Source organism: Rhinopithecus bieti, unplaced genomic scaffold (genome assembly GCF_001698545.2).
Source record: "Rhinopithecus bieti isolate Rb0 unplaced genomic scaffold, ASM169854v2 scaffold_38691, whole genome shotgun sequence".
NCBI lineage: Eukaryota > Metazoa > Chordata > Mammalia > Primates > Cercopithecidae > Rhinopithecus > Rhinopithecus bieti.
In genome coordinates, this window is record NW_016816690.1 from 57,618 (window position 1) to 73,674 (window position 16,057).

Genomic DNA, 16,057 nt, shown 5'->3' on the forward strand with positions numbered 1-16,057 from the left:
AAAAAAAAAAAAAAAAAAAAAAAAAAAAGAATATTTTGATAATATACAAATGTACTTTGATAATGTATAAATGTCTAATAAAAATGAAAAGAACATTAGAAAAATCCTACCTGAGAGATTAAGAAATGTTAATAACATGTGAAGCTACACACACACACACACACACACACAAAATTAACATGGACATGCTAGGATTTAGATCACTTTCAACTGAAATCACAGGCAGTGATTATACAGTATTTGGTTATTTAAAAAAATGAGTTAGGGCCAGGCGCGGTGGCTCATGCCTGTAATCCCAGCACTTTGGGAAGCTGAGGCAGGTGGATCACTTGAGGCCAAGGAGTCCAAGACCAGCCTGGCCAACATGGTGAAACCTTGTCTCTACTAAAAATACAAAAATTAGTCAGGCATGGTGGTGAGTGCCTGTAATCCCAGCTACTGGAAGGTTGAGGGCGGAGAATCACTTGAAGCCCAGGAGACAGAGGTTGTAGTGAGCCGAGATAGTGACACTGCACTCCAGCTTGGGTGACAGCGCAGACTCGGTCTCAAACAAAACAAAACAAACTGTAGTATTTCTATTAACTTGAAGGGATGTTTATAACATATTGAGTGATTAAAGCAAGCCACAGAATGTATAGAATATGAATCCTCTAATATTTTCAGAAACAAACATCTTTGGAGATGTTTGTATGACAGTGAAAAAGGTATCAGAAAGATACACAACTGTCAGTTAATGCAAGTTGCTTCAGGGGTTAAGAATGAAGGGGTACTACCAGGAGATTGACTTTTTCTTTATCCATTTTAGTATTATTTAAGTTGTTACAATAAGAACACTATACTTTTATAATATACAATATACAAGTGTCTAATAGGCACTCCAGCCTGGGCCACAGAGCGAGACTCCGTCTCAAAAAAAAAAAAAAAAATAGAAAAGAAAAAGGAAAAGAACATTAGAAAAATTCCACTTAAGAAATGTTAAATAACATTTGAAGCTACACACACACACACACACACACACACACACACACACAATTAATATGGACATACTAGGATTTGGATCACTTTCAACTGAAATCACAGGCAGTATCTCTGCAAATTTAGAAAATGAAAAGTCCTAGAGAATATTACAGTTCTTCCAGGGTCCTGATTTCCCATGTGTTCTAATCCCATCTTCCCAATACTTTTAGGCCTATTCTAGAAAAATATCTGTTCATGTGGAAATATTATGGTATGGTCTTTTTAAATGACATTTCAGAATAAAGAAATGTAATTGGGTAAAACCAAAACAAATAAACAAACACATTAGCAGCTCCAAATCCACCACTGTGATTAACCTCAATAAAATTACGAGTCAAGCAATGATTTTAAAAAGTTTTCCATAGATCTTGGAAAAGCTCAAGAATTGAAGGGATCAGTCTCTCTGAGGGAAGAACTGTGGAGTAGGGTTAAAAATGGAGACCTGGACCGGGCACAGTGGCTCACGCCTGTAATCCCAGCACTTTGGGAGGCCGAGACGGGCGGATCACAAGGTCAGCAGATTGAGACCATCCTGGCTAACACAGTGAAACCCCGTCTCTACTGAAAAATACAAAAAATTAGCCAGGTGTGCTGGCGGGCGCCTGTAGTCCCAGCTACTTGGGAGGCTGAAGCAGGAGAATGGCGTGAACCCGGGAGGTGGAGCTTGCAGTGAGCTGAGATCGCGCCACTACACTCCAGCCTGGTCCACAGAGCAAGCCACCATCTCATGAAAAAAAAAGGAGATTTGTAGAAATTTGCACAAGGAGCTGCCATACCCCACAACTGCCTTCCCTAGCCCATGCAGCTAGGTGGCTGTCCCCAGTCCAGTAGAAAACCTAGCCCAGGAGAAGAGACATAGAGGTCTAGCAATTTGAGGTCCCCAGTGAAACAGCCAGGTCCGCCTACTCATGCACAGTGAGGCCTAACACTCAACAAGTGTCACCATCCTACGCTCACAGGATGAGCTTCCCAACACACATTCTTTTCACAACATGGAGAAACACCATATCTACAGAAAAATACCAAAAAAAAAAAAAAATTAGCTGGGCATGGTGGTGTGTGCCAGTAGTCCTGGCTATTCAGAATGCTAAGGTGGGAGGATTGCTTGAGCCCAGAAGGTCAAGGCTGCAGTGAGCCATGATCATGCCACTGCACTCCAGTCTGGGTAATAGCAATGAGTGATTGGAAGCTCATCCTCTTTTGGAGTCACACCCTTAAATATGAAGAACAGCCAATACTCACCAGATGTGTGAGAAGATAACATAAAAGACAGAGTTCAAATAAACCACCCAGCAAACAGAAAAGTGAGGCTAAGCAAACAGGGGCAATAAAGGAAGCTCAAGAAACTCTAAAATAAAATTACATTTAATATAGTTTTCAGAGAGATAAAAGATTATTACATCCACAAAGCATACACATAAATGTGTGTATCTGTCTCTCAGGAAAGAGCTCATGTAAATTAAATGAAGAGCTGATATAAAAATGTAATAGAAGACTTGGAAGGAGAAATTCAGTAAATCTCCCAGAATGTTAAGCAAAAAGATCAATAGAAAACAGAGAAAAGGTAAGAAAGGATCAACTGAGAAGGCTCAACACTTAACCTTTTTAATATTTTTTTGAATGAAACAACAGAGAAAGAAGAGTGAAGAAAATGATAAAGAACGTAAGACAATTTCCAAGAACTGAAGATGAGTTTCCAGATTGTAAGAGTTCACTCAATGCCCAGAGCATTGGACTGGAAAAGATGCATGCCACTGTGTCCAGCCTGGACTTTAGAAGCAATTCTGGAAACAATGCCTTTAAAAATTTCAAAATTATTTCCAACTCAGAATTCTATCTTGGTTAAGTTAAATAATGAATCAAGAATATGAGCAGAATAAAGACATTTTGGATGTGGGCAGTCCAAAACAATTTACCTCCTGTTCTTTCTCAGGAAGTTACTAAGGACATGGTTCAGCATAATAAGGGAATAAAGTAAGAAAGTGGAGGCACTAATCCCAAAAAGTAGGTAATCCAATAGAGGAGATTATTTTAGGATAATGGAGGAAGGACATCTAGGACCATAACAATGTTGGAGGTGTAGAGAATCACCAGTCAAGATTAGAGCAGAAGGAGGGCGCAATGTCAGCCGCACAATACACTGAATTTTTGATCCCCCAATGAAAGGAACACAAAAGAGCTTAACAAACAACTTCCTTTGTATCATTTAGTTCTTATTCATAATTTTTCAGTTTGGGAGATTATGACAAAATATGATACACTGAAAATGTGGCTGTTTCGTAAAAAAATTTATAAGGTATTACAAGTAGATACTGCAGTCTTGTATAAAGTAACAGCTTTCAAACCTACGCTGGCCCATATATCAATCTTTGAATGATATATGCCTCTGTTTGTTATTATATATTATTATTTTTTTGAGACAGGGTCTCACTGTGCCATGCAGGCGGGGCTGCAGTAGCACCATCACGGCAGCCTTGACCTCATGCATGCAAGTGCTCCTCCTGCCTCAGCCTCCCAAGTGGCTGGCTTACAGATGTGCACCACCATGCCTGGCTTTTTAAAAACAACTTTGTACAGATGGGGTCTCACTATGTTGCTCCAGCTGATCTCGAGTTTCTGGCTTCAAGCAGTCCTCCCACCTCAGCCTCCCAAAGTGTTAGGATTATAGGCGTGGGCCACCATGCTGGGCCTGCTTCTGTTTTTTAAACTGGAACTATCACCATTTCCTGTATACTTTGACTCACAAGTGGACAGAGGTTAAAAAATAATTTCTGCAAAGGACTTTGTATTCCTTTGGGAATAGATATCATCACCATACATTATGTTAACTTGTTGAAGAAACATAATTTCCAGTACCACAAAGTATATCTAGACATACTTTCCCATCTCATTTCATGACTTACAGTCAAGCAGAACGAAATCTAGGCTGTTATTTCAAGGGTCAAATACTTAGAAGCAAAATATAAGCTCTAAATAATATATAATGCTTTTAAAATGATAAATCATTGATATGCTTATGGGAACTTCAACTTTCTTACCTCTTACCTGTTCTGTGAACTGAACTCAGTCATGTTTTTTTCAACAACAGATAATACAAGTCATACATTTAAAGGTTAGAAATAAATGTATACATATTAAAAATGCTAGCTCTTTTCAATAAGTTGATGTCAAAGTCTATATTCAGTTGCTCACATAGTTTTAAAATGTATCTCTAAAAGAAAAGGTAAATTTTCCATATAGAATATGCAAAATATTACTTGACACAAATTTTACATTCTTCATAAGAAATCGTAACTAGCTTAATACTCAGTGAAACTTTTCTTGTAATGCCTATCACATTTTGAAGCAAGGGAAAATACTGAAATAAAAGACCTTCTAATAACATGTTTTTTAACTAGCAAAATAATGGTAACAATTCAATGGTTCTCAATTGTTCCTTTTCTTTTTTGTCCTATGAGGTACCCCAAGTTTTTATACTCATATTATCAGCCCTTAATTAGGCCAGTGCTGAAGTGGAAGCTTAATTAAGGCAGCCTGGCCCTAGGCAGGAAGGCAGAAAGGGAAATAAAGAAAAAAAGAACAAGGATTATTGGGAAACTTTAAGTAAATAATTCCTGGCAAAATGTGATCAGATCTCATGTGCCGATGAAAAGGAAAAAGTTACAAGGAAGATACTTCAGTCAACATTAGGCAATTCTGTGAAAACTTTCTTCAGGTGGAAGGCTCAGCACATACAATTTAAACAAAAATTCAAGACACAATAATGGCTTATTGTTATAAAAGATTATAATGTATTAAGATTATTAATGATGGAAAATATTCTAATCCACTGAATAAAGAATCCATGAAGCCATACAAAAGAAACAGATATTTAGGAAATGAACACTGAAATACTGAGGAGTAAAGAGGATCAATGCATGTTAAACTTTGTAGAAGTTGGGTAAAGGGTATATAGGACTTCTTTTCACTACTGAAATTTTTCTGAAATCTGAAATGATATCAAAATAAAAAGCTAAAAAAGAAGGGAGTGGTATTAATAATATAGTTACCATTTACAAATTACCTAGTATTAGATCAGGCATTTTCTTCACATTATCCTTAACGGTCTTACAGGTAAGTATTATCATCAATACTGTATTTTTAAACAGATAAGAAAATGAAAGTTCCAAGAAGTTAAAGTAAATTATCTAAAGAACAGAGATCTAAGATCTAATAAACAGCACAGGCAGGTTCTAAGCCAAATCAGACCTGAAACCTTGTATTCTTTCTACAATGTGGTAAATATAGCAGTGGTTTAGATAGAGCTCTGTTTCTAGAGTTAGACTAAGACTGAAGGATCTGAATCCTTAATACTATTTACTAGTCATGTGACCAAAGGCTAATTACTTAATTTCTTTTTTGTTTTGGAAATAGTTCCTAATGATTCGTGTCTATCTAACGGGTTATTGAGAAAGCACAGGCCCAATATCCGTGGTAAGAATACAATTGTGGCTGGGTGCGGTGGCTCACACCTGTAATCCCTGCACTTTAGGAGGCCAAGGCGGGCAGATCACCTGAGGTCACGAGTTCGAGACCAGACTGGCCAACATGATGAAACCCTGTCACTACTAAAACTACAAAAAATTAGCCGGGCGTGGTGGCACACACCTGAAATCCCAGCTACTCAGGAGTCTGAGGCAGGAGAATCACTTGAACCTGGGAGGTGAAGGATGCAATGAGCTGAGATGGCACCACTGCATTCCAGCCTGGGCAACAAGAGTGAAACTCTATCTTAAAAAAAATATATATATATATACACACACACACACATATATATGTATACACACGCACATACATATATACATACACACACACACATTTGTTATTGTCATGTACTTTGATTTATCTTTTCTGAAAACCAATGCTTTACACATTGGTGAATTCTAGAGCACAGAGACTATATCTAGTTAATGTTCTTTTTTACTGTCATAAAATAGATGTTTTAAAATTCATCAAACCTAGAAAGCTAAGTAGTTCAAAACAACAAATAAATGTCCCTTAACTTAAGCAAGAAACTAGTTCAATGTTATTACAGATACTATGAACTATTACTGCAGATTTTTTGCAGGTGCTATAACAGAAAAGTCTATATGAATGGCATAAAATTATTTATCAAATTACGCTTAAAATCGCTTTCCTTTAAAAAGTGAGAATAAAAGATTGAGATTGAAAATATTAAATATAAATTAATTGGAAAAATTAACCTAAGTAAAACAACTTAAAGTAATTATGGAAATATACTTGGGTGTCAAACATCTCTTATAAGGGAAGGACATAGTAAAAATTTCATCTTTAAGGAGGATAAATGAACTTTAACTCTGATCTGTTCATTAAAATGTTTTTTCTTTAATTCTAAAACAGCTATAACACTGTTCATTAAATTTATGTGCAAACAAACAAAAACGAACAAAGCAAAACAAAAACTTATTCCTACCTTATTGTCTCTTCTATCAGACGATCTGAGCTGATCTGAGCGTGCAAAGTAAGAAAGAAAATTCAAATTCTGAATTTACTAAAGAACACCTTAAAACCTGTATTAATTTGTGTTCTGCATTCACAGAGTAGAACTTCTCCTCGGTATTTAGGGTAGGTACAGAATGTCTAGCTTTTTGAAAGCACTCTGGCGCGCAAGAATTCTGGGACTCTAATTTTTTTTTTTTTGTAAAGACAGAGTCTCGTTCTGTTGCCTGGGCTGGAATGCAGTGGTGTAATCTCAACTCACTGCAACCTCCGCCTCCTGGGTTCAAGTAATTCTCCTGCCTCAGCCTCCCAAGTAGCTGGGATTACAGGCACCTGCCACCATGCCTGGCTAATTTTTTTATTTTTAGTAGAGATGGGGGTTTCACCACGTTGGCCAGGCTGGTCTCGAACTCCTGACCTCAGGTAATTTGCCCAACTTGGCCTCCTAAAGGGCTGAGATTACAGATGTGAGCCACCGTGGCTGGCCTGGACTTTGAAATAAATTTAATTTCATTCGCATACAATATATATAATTTCCATCTTATGAGCAGGCATGGTGGCTCATGCCAGTAATCCCAGCACTTTGGTAGGCCAGTGCAGGTGGATCACTTGAGGCCAGGAGTTCGAGACCAGCCTGGCCAACATGGTGAAACACTGTATCTATCAAAAATACAACAATTAGCTGGGTATGCTAATGTGTGCCTGTAGTCTCAGCTATTCAGTAGACTGAGGCACAAGAACTGCTTGAACCTGGGAGGCATAGGTTGCAGTGAGCCGAGACCATCGTGCCACTGCACTCCAGCCTGGGCCACAGAACGAGACTCTGTCTCAAAAAAACTCCAAACAAATAACTTCTATCTTACTTTTGCTAGCTTAAATCGATTTTTTCCACAGAGATACCTGATAATTAAAGTTGGAACAGTTTTAATGACAGCATAAAGAAATGAACTTTCTCTTTAAATAGCTCAAAGTTGTCACTATCATCTATTCAGAACTTAAGAATTAGAACCAACTTGTTGAGACAGGATAGGCAAATATAATTCTGATGTCTGTAAATAGTAAATATTTACACCTTAATGTTTATTTCTTTTTTGGGAAACAGGTTTTTTTTTTTTTTTTTGAAACTAAAACAAATTTCAGACTTTAGAATTCAAGAATATTAATAAAGATACCAAATACACCTTTCATCTGTAAATTGTTTCCCTTTATGCAGCACACATTGGAAAGAAAGAAACAAACAAAGCCATTTTAGGGATAAATGAATAGGTAAAGTTTGGTGAAGGGCTCGCTTTACAGCAGAAGTGGGAAAACAAACTTCCAGACATCTGTATCCACTTGGCATAGAGTAAGGTACACAGTAGGCACTCAAAAATATTTGCATGTATTTTTCCAACTACTCATTTCCAAAAGAATTTCTAAGTTCATGATACAAAGCAGTAAGTCAAGGTTTCATTATAAAGTAGTGGACTAGGTAATCTAAATTATTGCATGTATTAGGGAACAAACGAGCTTTAAAAAGTCATAAATACCAGCCAGGCGCAGTGGCGCACGTCTGTAATCTCAGAGCTTTGGGAGGCCGAGGCAGGTGGACCATGAGGTCAGCAGTTCTTGACCAGCCTGGCCAACACAGTGAAACCCCGTCTCTACTGAAAATACAAAAATTAACTGGGGGTGGTGGCGGGTGCTTTTAATCCCAGCTACTTGGGAGGCTGAGGCAGGAGAATCGCTTGAACCTGGGAGGCGGAGGTTGCAGTGAGCCTAGATTGCGCCTCTGCACTCCAGACTGGGTGACAAGCTAGACTACGTCTCGGGGGCGGCGGGGGGAGTCATAAATAGCATATATAAATCCTGTTATTTAAAATTTCAAAAATTACAAAGATGGTAGTGAAAGACAGATTATGTGGCTATTTAAATGCTGAATCTACCACTTACTAGTTATTCGACACAAGGCAAGTTTCTCCGTGCCCCAGTTTTCTCATCTGTAAACTGGCAAGGATCATAAAACCTACTTGTTCAAATAAAGGGGTTTGTATAGATAGTGACTGGATCAATACCTCGCATATAGTAAGTGTCAAGTATTTTTTATTAGTTTCTCAATAACTACAGATGGTAAATCTAAGCATAAAATTGATATAAATTTCCAGATAAACTCACTATTCTGATGAAATCTATGATTACTAAGTATGCACTTACTCTTCTAACAAACACGTATAGAAGCACCCCTGAAGGGTATTGGGTCAGAAAGTGGCTACAAAGATACGGCTCTAACCTGCCAAGATCTTACAATGAAGACTGACAAGACACATGCCAAAAGGCATCTGGTGAACTGGTCACAAGGTCACAACAGAGAAAGATCCTGTCACAAAACAAAACAAAAAAACTCCACACATACACAACATTTATTAAGTTCACCTTCTTCTATCAGTGAGGTTGTAAATAATTACAAGAGTAACATCAAGGATCACTGATCACCATAACAGATATGATAATCATGAAAACATCTAAAATACTGTTACCAAAATGTAACACAGAGACATGAAGTGAGCATATGCTGTTAGAAAAACGGCAAGACTTGCTTGACACAGGGTTGCCACCAACCTTCAGTTTGTAAAAAATAATATCTGCAAAGTGCAATAAAGCAAAGCACAATAAAATCTGGTAGGCCCGTACATGACATTTCTTTGTATTATTACTGTTTTTCCTTGTAGAGATGGGGTCTCACTGTCACCCAGGCTAGAGTGCAGTGGCACCATCACAGCTCACTGCAACTTTGAACTCCTGAGCTTCAAGCGATCCTCCTGCCTCAGCCTCCCAAGTAACTGGAATCACAGGCATAAGCCACCACATCCAGCCTCTCTGTATTATTTCTTAAAACTGCATGCATGCAAATCTATAATTAACTCAAAACAAAAAGTTAAATATTCATAAAGTGACCAGTGTACCAATATTTGACAATAACAAAAACCCAATTCCAATTTAGATTGACTACAAAGCGACATACCTTAAGTAGTATATAACTGTGAAGCAGCATTTAAAAAAACAGACAACCAGTCTATTTCTAACTAAATAAACTCAATGTATCAGCCTAGAAAGAAACATAAAATTACAAAGCCAAGCATTTCACGCAAATTGTCAGAAAGTCAGCCAGGTACACTTCATCATTTCCACTATCTGCTTTCTGTAATTCTCTTGTATCTATTCTCAATCATACAGGTCAGAATTAAATGAGCTAATAAACTAGCCTAACTACTATACTTTAGTTGGAAAATAAACTCATTATAATTTGTACTCAATGTTCCTGAGGAACTGGAGTTGAAATGGATGCTAAGGAACAACTTTCTGTGTCATTATATATAAAGAAAATTCTTTGAAGTTGTTTGTGGCACACAGAATCCTTATTCTACGTAATGACACTCGCTTTTAGTACTCATTACGTAATGAGTACATATGTTTTAGGTATACTTTCTGAAAATGTCATTTTGACCAATTTAAATCACATTTTACATGTAATAAAACCATTTTCTATTTACATGAATCAAATAGTCTCATAAAGCAAACACTTGCGCCCCGCCCCCACTTATTTCCCACTTTTTGCATAAAATTGGATTTTCATAGAATAGGTTTTCTTAAAAGGATAAATGGTCACTGAAATTGGTCATTTTATATATTTGAGACTGACAACTATCCCCATATTATAGCAATTTTATAGCAATACTGGAACTGCAGTCAAAGAAAAGAGTGTTTGCTGGATTCACTCGAAAATGAAACCAACTGGCCAGGCACAGTGGCTCACGCCTGTAATCCCAGCACTTTGGGAGGTTGAGGCAGATGGATCACCTGAGGTCACGAGTTCGAGACCAGCCTGGCCAACATGGTGAAACCTCGTCTCTACTAAAAATACAAAAATTAGCTGGGTGTGGTGGCGGGTGCCTACAATCCCAGCTACTCAGGAGGCTGAGGCAGGAGAATCCTTGAACCTGGGAGGCAGAGGTTGCAGTGACCCAAGATCACGCCATTGTCCTACAGGCTGGGTGAACCAGCGAGACCCCGCCTAAAAAAAAAAAAAAAAAAAAATAAACTGAAAGCAACCTAAAGAAAACGAAAATTAAAGGCCAGGCGCGGTGGCTCAAGCCTGTAATCCCAGCACTTTGGGAGGCCGAGACGGGCGGATCACGAGGTCAGGAGATCAAGACCATCCTGGCTAACACGGTGAAACCCCGTCTCTATTAAAAAATACAAAAAAAACAAGCCGGGCGAGGTGGCGGGCGCCTACAGTCCCAGCTACTCCGGAGGCTGAGGCAGGAGAATGGCGTAAACTCGGGAGGCGGAGCTTGCAGTGAGCTGAGATCCGGCCACTGCACTCCAGCCCAGGCTACAGAGCAAGACTCCGTCTCAAAAAAAAAAAAAAAAAAAAAAAAAAAAAAAAAAAAAAAAAAAAAACGAAAATTATAATCCCAAATATGCTACCCTATAGAAGAAGCGGTTTTTCTTCCCTTTAAGTCCTAAAATATCCTCTAAAACATATTTCAAAATACAACATACATGAGTCCACAGGAGTCCTGCTCACAGAAGGGATCTTTAACTTACAGAAAGACGATGCTGACACCAGCTTAACCATGCATTTAGCACACCAGTTACAGTGAATCACACAGGAATTCCACACACATTCCCTACCCACTGTCATCCTTAGTTTACATTGTGGCATCAACAGAGAAAAGCCAGTGATTCCTAAATGTCTTCTCAAATTGCCCAGTCTCCAGGTCTTTACTCATTTGGCTAAGACCAAATAAAGTAAACAAACACCATTCATTAAAACCTTTCTTGGACAGTGTGGACACAACATCAGAGTGACTCCATGCAGATGGCATCATCTGGTTAAAATCAAATTTAAACTTATTTTCTGTTGGGGTAAAAAATATATAATCAAGTAGAATTATCCTTCTTAAGCAAGTACTTGATAATACCCCAGAGATATTCTATAAAGTCATCTAGAGCCTGTAATTAAGAAACAAATTTCCATTTGTCTCAAGACCAATTTAAACTAGCTGAAAACAATAAGCTACATTTCACTACCAGTTGTCATACTGAGGAATCACTAAAGGCATATTTAAATAATTCTCTTTTTAAAAAATAACTTATTTTCCCCAACACACACACTACAAAAGGCACACATTTCAAGAGCAAACATGCGATTTCATGCATATATACTAAAGCAATTTAAACCAACAAAATGTAAGAACTTGGCGAAATCACTTAGTATCTTCCTCTTTTAAAATGGTAGGAAAGTAATACGCAAATAAGCAACTAAATGAGAAAACAAGCAAGTACATAAAAATAACGAATAATAAATAAAAATTTAAAAATCGATCCCTTTGCAAGCTGCAATAATTGATGAGGTTGTCACTAACCAATCAGACCATTTACATCAAGCATTGAGGTGAGACAGTCTTTCACTTACAGTTAACCAGAGAGATCCTTAAGATCTAGGTCTTACTTATTTCTACATTTCTTATTTAATCTCTTCATTCAATTATGTTAACTGAATACAATTAAGCTGCAGTGGAACGCATATATACTGTTTCAGTGCTAAGAGCTTTTTATTTTACAGAGAACATTCGGAAAATACAGGAAAACAAAGATGAAAGTGGAAACCAGTTATAACCTCTCTTTCATCAACACTGATGCGGTGGCATATTTCCTTTCAGTCTAGGTAGACGAAGGAATATCTTTATTTGCTTTGTTCATGGGTTGTTTAGCACAAACATTTTCATAATCACAGCAAGTTACCGGGAGACAGAAAGTGAAGCACCTGACAGATTCCTGCTCAGTTCAAGGAGAAAATAAAAAAATAAAAGCTAAGTCATGATCCTGGTAAATCACTTTTTCCTTTTTAAAAAATGAATAGAATTATTGTTAGAACAGTTTTAGACATATAGAAACATTCAGTAGAAAGTACACACTATACACCCATTCTCCTCCACCTGTGATGAGTGTGGCACATGTGTTACAACTGATCACCCAGTACTGATACATTACTAGCTAAATGCCATGCTTAGAGTTGACTCTGCATTGCACGGTGGTGGGGGTTTTGTCATGGATCCATCCTTGCAGTATCATACAGACGAGTTTTACTGCCCTAAGTATCCTGTGCTTCACCTATTCATTTTTCCTCCCTTTCCCATCCTCAGCCCCTGAGAATTGCTGATCTTCTTACGGTCTCTATAATTTTGCCTTGTCTAGAATGTCATATAGTTAAAATCATACAGTATGTAGCCTTCATAGATAGGCTGCTTTTATGTATTTAAAGTTCCCCCATGTCTTTTCCAGGCTTGATAGCTTATTTCTTTGTGTGGCTGAATAATATTCCACTGCATGGATGTACCACCATTTGTTTATCCATTCACTTACTTAAGACATCTTGATTGCTTCCAACTTTTGGCGATTATGAATGAAGCTTCTGTAAAACGTTCATGTACAGGTTTTTGTGTAGACGTAAGTTTTCAATTCATTAGGAAAATCACTAGGAATATGACTGCTAGAATGTATGGTAAGACCATATTTAGCTTTTTAAGAAAACTGCCAGGATGGGCACAGTGGCTCATGCCTGTAATCCCAGAATTTTGGGAGGCTGAGGCAGGCGGATCACAAGGTCAGGAGTTCAAGACCAGCCTGGCCAAGATGGTGAAACCCCGTCTCTACTAAAAATTCAAAAATTAGCCGGGTGTGGTGGCACACACCTGTAATCCCAACTATTTGGGAGGCTGAGGCAGAGAACTGCTTAAACCCGGGAGGCGGAGGATGCAGTGAACCAAGATCGCGCCACCGCACTCCAGCCTGGGCGACAGAGCGATACTCCGTCTCAAAAAAAAAAAAAGAAAGAAAGAAAAAGAAAACTGCCAAACTCTCTTCCAATGTGGCTATACCATTTGCATTCAAACCAGCAATGAGTGAGAATTCCTGTTACTCCACTTCCTTCAGTGTTCCTTTTAATGTTGTCAGTGTTTTGGATTTTAGCCATTCTAACAGTTGTGCAGTGGTATCTCACTGTTGTTTTAATTTGCAGTACCCTAATGACACTTCATTACATTAAGTATCTTTTCATATGCTTAATTTATTGTCTGTATATCTTCTTTGGTTAAGATGGCTGTTCAGATCTTTTTTCCACTTTTAACTTGTTGAATTTTCAGAGTTCTTTGTATATTTTCATACAAGACCTTGTTCCTGGATTGGAAGATTTACGGTTGTTAAGATGGCAATTCTCTCCAAATGGATCTCTAGATTCAATATAATCTTATTTGAAATTTCAGCAGGCTTTTAAACAATCTGATATTAAAATTTATATGGAAGTACAAAGGACCCAGGGAGTCAAAATAACTTTGAAGATACAGAATAAAGTTAGAAGACTTACACACTACCTCATTTCAAAACTTATTATAAAGCTATGGTAATCGAATGCAACTGGCTTAAGGATGGATCCATAGGTCAATGGGATAGAACAAAGTTCAGAAATAAACTAGCAAGTGTCCAGTGAATTCTCTACAAAGATGTCAACATCTTTGAACAGATTAAACAGAGGAAAGCAGAGTCTTTTCAACAAATGGTACTGAAACAATGGAATATTCACGTGTTTAAAAAAAAATGAATCCTGACCCTTAACTTACACCACACAAAAAAGTGAAGCCAAAGTGGATTATAAACCTAATGTTAAAGCTAAAACTGTATGGAGAGGGCGCCAAGATGGCTGAATAGGAACAGCTCCAGTCTGCAGCTCCCAGCGTGAACAACGGAGAAGACAAGTGATTTCTGCATTTCCAACTGAGGTACCAGGTTCATCTCACTGGGGCTTGCCAGACAAGTGGGTGCATCCCACGGAGCAGGGCAGGGCATCGCCTCACCCAGGAAGTGCGAGGGGTTGGGGAGTTCCCTTTCCTAGCAAAGGGAAGCCGTGACAGACTGCACCTGGAAAATCGGGACACTCCCATCTTAATACTGCGCTTTTCCAACAGCCTTAGCAAACAGCACACGAGGAGGGTCCCACACCCACTGAGCCTCGCTCACTGCTAGCACAGCAGTCTGAGATCAAACTGCAAGACGGCAGCCAGGCTGGGGGAGGGGCATAAACCATTGCTGAGGCTTTAGTAGGTAAACAAAGTGGCCTGGAAGCTCAAACTGGGTGGAGGCCACCGCAGCTCAAGGAGGCCTGCCTGCCTCTGTAGACTCCACCTCTAGGGGTAGGGCATAGCTGAACAAAAGGCAGCAGAAACTTCTGCAGACTTAAACGTCCCTGTCTGACAGTTCTGAAGGGAGTAGTGGTTCTCCCAGTAAGGAGTTAGAGATCTGAGAACTGACAGACTGCCTCCTCAAGTGGGTCCCTGAACCCTAAGTAGCCTAACTGGGAGGCACCTCCCAGTACCTCATAAGGCCGGGTGCCCCTCTGAGACGAAGCTTCCAAAGGAAGGATTAGGCAGCAATATTTCCTGATCTGGAGCCTCCGCTGGTGATACCCAGGCAAACGGAGTCTGGAGTGGACCTCCAGCAAACTCCAACAGACCTGCAGCTGGGGGTCATGACTGTTAGAAGGAAAACTAACAAACAGAAAGGATATCCACACCAAAACCCCATCTGTACGTCACCATCATTAAAAACCAAAGGTAGATAAAATCACAAAGATGGGGAGAAACCAGAGCAGAAAAGCTGAAACTTGTGAAAATCAGAGCACCTCTTCTCCTCCGAAGGAACACAGCTCCTCGCCAGCAACAGAACAAAGCTAGACGGGGAACAACTTTGACAAGTCGAGAGAAGGCTTCAGACGATCAGTAATAACAAACTTCTCCAAGCTAAAGGAAGATGTTCAAACCCATCACAAACAAGCTAAAAACCTTGAAAAAGGAGTAGACGAATGGCTAACTAGAATAAATAGTGTAGAGAAGTCCTTAAATGACCTGATGGAGCGGAAAATCATGGCACGAAAACTATGTGACGCATGCACAAGCTTCAGTAGCAGATTTGATCAAATGGAAGAAAGGGTTATCAGTGATTGAAGAGCAAATGAACGAAATGAAGCGAGAAGAGAAGTTTAGAGAAAAAAGAGTAAAAAGAGACGAACAGTCTCCAAGAAACATGGGACTACATGAAAAGACCAAATCTACGTCTGATTGGTGTACCTGAAAGTGATGTTGGAAAACACTCTTCAGGATATCATCCAGGAGAACTTCCCCAACCTAGCAGGCAGGCCAACATTTAAATTCAGGAAATACAGAGAACACCACAAAGATACTCCTCGAGAAGAGAAACTCCAAGACAAATAATTGTCAGATTCTCCAAAGTTGAAACAAAGGAAAAAATGTTAAGGGCAGCCAGAGAGAAAGGTCAGGTTACCCACAAAGGGAAGCTCATCAGACTAACAGCAGATTTCTCGGCAGAAACTCTACAAGCCAGAAGAGAGTGGGAGACAATATTCAACATTCTTGAAGAAAAGAATTTTCAACCCACGCTTTCATATCCAGCCAAACTAAGCTTCATAAGTGATGGAGAAATAAAA

General features: G+C 38.8%; 1 protein-coding gene across 6 annotated transcripts in view; it reads right to left on the bottom strand.

The window, feature by feature from the left end:
• Positions 1–16,057, bottom strand: part of GOSR1 (golgi SNAP receptor complex member 1) — a 52,381-nt gene that overhangs the window by 8,932 nt on the left and 27,392 nt on the right. For 5 of the 6 annotated variants that reach the window (XM_017855137.1, XM_017855140.1, XM_017855142.1 and 2 more), the window contains exon 7: positions 6,491–6,520. The exons of the other annotated variant lie outside the window; for it this stretch is intronic. In XM_017855137.1, coding sequence (XP_017710626.1) covers positions 6,491–6,520 — 30 coding nt within the window. The remainder of the gene's footprint in view (positions 1–6,490; positions 6,521–16,057) is intronic. 6 annotated transcript variants of the gene reach the window in all.